Genomic DNA, 5,164 nt, shown 5'->3' with positions numbered 1-5,164 from the left:
GCCGCACTCTCCATTCATAAATTCTCCGCCTGTTCCGCGGCCACCGGGCGCCGGAGCCAGCCGGGAGCACCACGCAGCCGCCCGCCGCCCGCCCGCCGCCCATGGGCCGCGCGTCCCGGCGCTGAGGTAGGCGCGGCGGGCTCGGGGCTGCGGGGGGCGGACGGGGGGCAGGCGGGGGATCGCAGCCGGCTGTGGGCTGAGCGGCCGGAGGGAGGGCGCGGAGGAGTCCGGCGGGCGTGGGGACCGAGATCCCGGCCTTGCGCCCCCCACCCAGCTGCCTGGAGAGGGACCCCCGCCCAGGCCCCGCCCCAGCCTCAGTTTCTCCCTGTGAGGTCGGGCGAGGACGATGGCGTCTCGGCTCAGCCCTGGCGTCGGGTCCCTGCCTCCCCTCGCTCGCCATCCCCACCCTTGGCCGGCTCGGGGGCGCGGTGCTGCCCCGTGGGGAACCTCCGCCCTCGGCTCCCGCAGCCGCCTCCCCCAGGAGCTCCCCTTTTCCCCTCGGCCTCCTGCCATCTTCCCGGGTCTCCGGTCACCATCCTGCGCCTGTGCCCCACCCCCTCCAGCCTGAACTCATTTCCCGACCTACATATGCGGCCCCTTCCCCCAGTACCAGGGCCCGGGCAGCCTGTGACCGGGTGCAGTGAGAATACCAGTCCCCGCTGGGACCCTGCCAGGCTTTAGGCCTCAGTTTCCCGCTGTCGCGTGTGGGCGGAAGTCCGGGAGGGGCAAGAGCGGCTGCCGCCTGTGCGCTCCTCTCGCTCCGGGAGAGGCCTCGCGCGTGCGGTGCTGTCCTGGGGCCGCCGAGCACCCCGGCGCCAGCCCCGACCCCCTGCGATTCCCGGGTCTCCCCGCCCGGCTGCGCTGCGCAATGTCCAGGCGGCTCCTTTCCCTGGTACTGCGCCCCGTCTCAGTTTCCCCCGAGTGTAAGGCGGCCGGGGATGCTCCGGGCGCCCGGGCTGGGCACGGCGGGGAGGCGGCCGCGGCCATCTTGCGGCTCCGCGCCCGCCCCCCCGAGGCCGCTGCCCCCCCCCCAGGCCGACGCCCCCGCGCCCCCTCCCCGCTGCTCCCTGGCAACCCGCCCCCCCAGCCGCGGCCTGCTCCGCGGTCGCCATGGGAACCAGCTTCTCCGGGGCTGGGAACAGATGCGCCTCCTTTGTCCCTTGCACTCCCACCAGCGCTCAGCACCGGAGAGACCTCCACCTCCCGGAGTCGTGACCCGGGGGCACGCGCCCAGCCCCTGCGCCCTCCCCCGCGCGCAGGCAGCGGGAGGTCTCCCTCTACCCAACCATGGCCGGGTGGGCCCTGCCAGGGTGTAGCTGAACTTCTTGGGGTGGGGATAGCCCCCCACCCCTGTGATGGGGCGGACAGGGCGTCTGGAGTCCCTCTCGAGCCGGCTGCACGCCTTGGCGTCCCCATTCCTCCGAGTGCTTGCCCTGCCTGGCGCCGAGCTCTAGGGCCTGGCGCTACCTTGCAGGACAGGCCGCACCGGCTGTGTGCAGTTGTGATGGGCACAGGCGCACCCTCAGAGGGCCAGGCCTCCTCCCCCGCCATGGGGATGGGAGATGGAGGTCCAGAGAGAGCCCCCGGGGCCTGCTGGGCAGAGCCAAGCCTGGTGGAGGCTGCCTCCGGCTCTGCTGCCTCTCCATGAGTCACTGCCCCCTGTGTGGGCTGCTGCTCCCGCAGGGAAGACCCGGCTTGTCTGCAGTGGCTCCTGGAGGAGAAATAGGTCTAGCTGGAGCTGACCAGGTCTCCTCCCCACAGGGCCCTCCTCCCCAGTTCAGAATGCAGCCCACAGCCACCATGGCCACAGCCGCCACCACCACCACCACCACCACTGCCACAGTAGCCCTGACGACGTCGTGGGACAATGCCACTGGACGCCCCACGGTGGGTGCAGGGGACAGGTGGGAGGGGCAGGAGGTCGTCCAGGCCAGCAGCACCTGACCCCCTCTGCACGCCAGCAGGCAGAGCCAGACCCCATCCTGGACAACTACGTGCTGCTGGTGGTGGTGATGTCGCTGTTTGTGGGCGGCACGCTGGTGGTGTTGTCCGGCGTCCTGCTCCTCTGCAAGCGCTGCTGGGACGTCCACCAGCGCCTCAACAGGTGCGAGGCCCCCACCTCGGCTGGGCAGGTGCATGGTGGTTGTGGGTGCCGTCGGGTGGTGGGGGGTCACCTCACTGGCTTCTGAGTCACAGGGTGGGCTGTGCCTCTGAAGACTGGGTGATGCACAGGGCTTGGCTTGGGGCAGAGAGCGGAGACCCACTGTGGCTATCTGGGCCTTCTGTGCCACTGGGGTGTCCCGATGTCTCTCCCAGGGCCATGGAGGAAACGGAGAAGACCACCACCACCTACCTGGACAACGGCACCCACCCGGCCCAAGGTGAGGTGCTGGCCAGCCTGGCTGCGCGCTGGCCTGTCCATCTGCCCCTCGGCCACCCGCCGCCCCCTCGGGCTGCCTGACCGTCTGTGTCTGTCTGTCTCCCCCACCAGACTGGGCGCAGCTCGATTCCGACACATCTCTGTTTCCTTAACGCCCAGGCGTAGGTGGGCCCAGGCGCGTGCTGAGCGAGTGAGTGTGTGAGCGGATGGACGAGTGTCCCTCGCCCCGCCCGCCCGGCCGCCCGCGCCGCGGCCCCAGCCCTCCCCTCCCCGGCCGCCCTGAGGAGCAGCCCTCCCGGGACCAGGCGCCTGGCGTGGCCCGCCCGGGGCCCACCCTCTCCTGCCTCTCCACGCAGACCCCGACTTCCGGGGGGAGGACCCCGAGTGCCAGGATGCGGAGACCGAACGCTTCCTGTCCACCAGCTCCACGGGCCGCCGGGTCTCCTTCAATGAGGCCGCGCTGTTCGAGCAGAGCCGCAAGACGCAGGACCAGGGCCGCCGGTAAGCGGGGCCGCGTTGGGAGGCACCCCCGGGCCTGTCTGAGGTCCTGGCCGCCGCGACGGGGGAGGAGCTGGGTGCGGAGGCTGCAGGGACCAAGGTAGAGGTCCTTGGACTGGGACCGTGGGGTGGGGTGGCCTTGGCCAGTTGACCCCCTTTCGTCTGCCCTTGCCCAGGCCGGCAGGGTGGATCGCAGAGCACGGCAGCTGGGGCATCAGGCATGGGAGGTGGGTGGGCTCTGATGGCCAGATGCTGTCGCAGATACACACTGACGGAGGGGGACTTCCACCACCTGAAGAATGCCCGGCTCACGCACCTGCACCTGCCGCCCCTCAAGATTGTCACCATCCACGAGTGTGACTCAGGCGAGGCCAGCTCAGCCGCCACACCCCACCCGGCCACCTCTCCCAAGGCCACTCTGGCCATCTTCCAGGTGAGCCTATGGGCAGCAGCCTCGGTTCCTTGGGGGACAGGGGGCAGCCCCGGGGACTCCCGGACCCCCACGCCCTCACCCACTCTCTTTCTGGGTGGCCCTCGTCTTGGGATGGGCGGGGTGGGGTGGAGCAGGGCAGCGGGCCGAGCCCAGCATGCTCCTCACTCGCCCGTGCCCCTCACCCACCCATGCTCTTTGACCTGTCACTGCTTCCTCCCCCACCTGGCTCTGTCCCACAGCCCCCGGGGAAGGCCCTCACGGGCCGCTCCGTGGGCCCCAGCTCCGCCCTGCCAGGTGACCCCTACAACTCAGCCGCGGGTGCCACTGACTTCGCGGAGATCAGCCCCTCGGCATCTAGCGACTCTGGGGAAGGCACCTCGGTGAGAGCCCCTGCGTGTCCCCCATGGTGTCCACAGCCGAGGAGGCTCCATCCCCGCCCTGTCCCCAATCCAGGACCAAGGTCAACCTGTGACCTGCCACCCACCAGAGCCCTCCTTGGCCCGCCGGGTCATTGCACACGGGAGAAAGAGGGAGCCGGCCGCACACCGGATACAGGCGTGTGCTCACACATGCAGGGGGCACCCCAGGCTCCCACCTCATTTGACATTCCCTAGGGGCTGGAGAGGGTGCACCACCTCTGCCCTCCCTCACCTGCAGCCCACGCCGTGGGCGAGAGAGCTCCTGGACATGCACCTCCTCTTCTCTCCAAACCCCATATCCAGAGACCTTCCCCAGAGGGCAGAGCACCCTAGTGTAGCCCACCCAGCCACCGAGCGCCCCTCCTCCCGCCTCTGCCCCTCTCCAAGCAGGTACCCCTCTCTGTCCCAGTGATGGGGGGCCCTTTGGACTGTCTCCCAGGCCTAGGGCCATCTGGGGCCGGCACGCGGGCCCAGGAAGAGGTCTTAGCCTGAGTGCCATCTCTGTTTCCTGCCAGCTGGATGCCGGTACCAGGAGCACCAAGGCTGGAGTGCCCGGGGCTGCAGCAGGGCCTGGGGAGGCGGGCCCGGGATCCGGGGCAGGTACCGTTCTGCAGTTCCTCACCCGCCTGCGCCGCCATGCCAGCCTGGACGGGGCCAGCCCCTATTTCAAGGTCAAGAAGTGGAAGCTGGAGCCCAGCCAGCGGGCAGCCAGTCTGGACACGAGAGGTGAGCTGTAGCACCTGGTGGAGAGTGGTCCCTGTGGGCTTGGTGGTGGCTGCCAGGGGCTGCCCTGGACATCCAGGAGCAGGAGGTTGTGGGCTGGGTGAGGAGGCAATGCTCTGGGGCCCGGCCCTGCCCAGTCTGCCAGCGGGCGTGGTGCCTGAGGTTCTGCAGGCAGCTGGGAGGGCTGAGTGTGCAGGCGGCCTGAGCCAGACCCACCCAGCTCTATGCAGGAAGGCTTTGCGTGCCCTGACTGCCTTTGGGCCATTGGGGTATCCAGGATGAGGTGGTAAAGGAGGGTGTCGGGGGCCACTGGTCACTGTGGAGCGCAGGGGGGGGGCCTGTGACCTGCATCCTCTCCCAGCCATGCTCGGCCGTCATCCCTGGGAATGTGAGTGGAAGGCGGGTTCCCCAGGGGCCCCTCCCTCGCCCGCTGGCCAGAGCATCCGCTGCTGTGTGACCTTGGCCAGGGCCCTCTGCCTGTCTGGGCTCTGGCTTCCTCTAACACGAAGTAAGTGTTAGACTGGGCCAGGGGTCAGCAAACATTTCCCGTCAGGCCCCAGATGGTGGTATTCGTGGGGTTACGGTCAGAGAAGCTGTCTCTCCACGGCTCTGCTGCTGTTGAGGCGAGGAAGCAGCCAGAGGCACCGCATGACGAATGCACGTGGCTGTGCGCCAGTAAAACTTACAGAAGCTGGGGGGTGGGGGGTGCTT

The 5,164-nt window shown here is 69.5% G+C and overlaps 1 protein-coding gene across 4 annotated transcripts; it reads left to right on the top strand.

Moving 5' to 3' along the window:
- The first annotated feature begins 13 nt into the window (after positions 1-13).
- Positions 14-4,702, top strand: CBARP (CACN subunit beta associated regulatory protein). 4 transcript variants are annotated; one of them, XM_032148268.2, is made up of 8 exons: positions 14-126; positions 1,762-1,887; positions 1,962-2,104; positions 2,317-2,381; positions 2,737-2,881; positions 3,140-3,311; positions 3,551-3,691; positions 4,246-4,702. In XM_032148268.2, the coding sequence occupies exons 2-8, from the start codon at positions 1,783-1,785 to the stop codon at positions 4,465-4,467; spliced, it is 993 nt and encodes a 330-aa protein (XP_032004159.1). In that variant the 5' UTR covers positions 14-126; positions 1,762-1,782; the 3' UTR covers positions 4,468-4,702. The 4 variants fall into 4 exon arrangements, with proteins under 4 accessions (XP_032004159.1, XP_058291210.1, XP_058291212.1 ...); XM_058435227.1 differs by lacking the exon at positions 14-126 and adding an exon at positions 143-1,295; XM_058435229.1 differs by lacking the exon at positions 14-126 and adding an exon at positions 144-923.
- The last annotated feature ends 462 nt before the right edge of the window (positions 4,703-5,164 follow it).

This window comes from Hylobates moloch, unplaced genomic scaffold, assembly GCF_009828535.3.
Source record: "Hylobates moloch isolate HMO894 unplaced genomic scaffold, HMol_V3 SCAFFOLD_2825, whole genome shotgun sequence".
In the NCBI taxonomy this organism is placed as follows: Eukaryota; Metazoa; Chordata; class Mammalia; order Primates; family Hylobatidae; genus Hylobates; species Hylobates moloch.
The sequence above is the reverse complement of the archived record's forward strand: the minus strand, read 5'-3'. Positions and strand labels throughout refer to the sequence as shown.

Coding starts and splice junctions, on each gene's coding strand:
- CBARP (XM_058435227.1), top strand. CDS start 939: ATGCTCCGGGCGCCCGGGCTGGGCACGGCGGGGAGGCGGCCGCGGCCA. Junction 1,296..1,761: donor CTCTACCCAACCATGGCCGG/GTGGGCCCTGCC, acceptor TCCTCCCCACAG/GGCCCTCCTCCCCAGTTCAG. Junction 2,882..3,139: donor ACGCAGGACCAGGGCCGCCG/GTAAGCGGGGCC, acceptor ATGCTGTCGCAG/ATACACACTGACGGAGGGGG.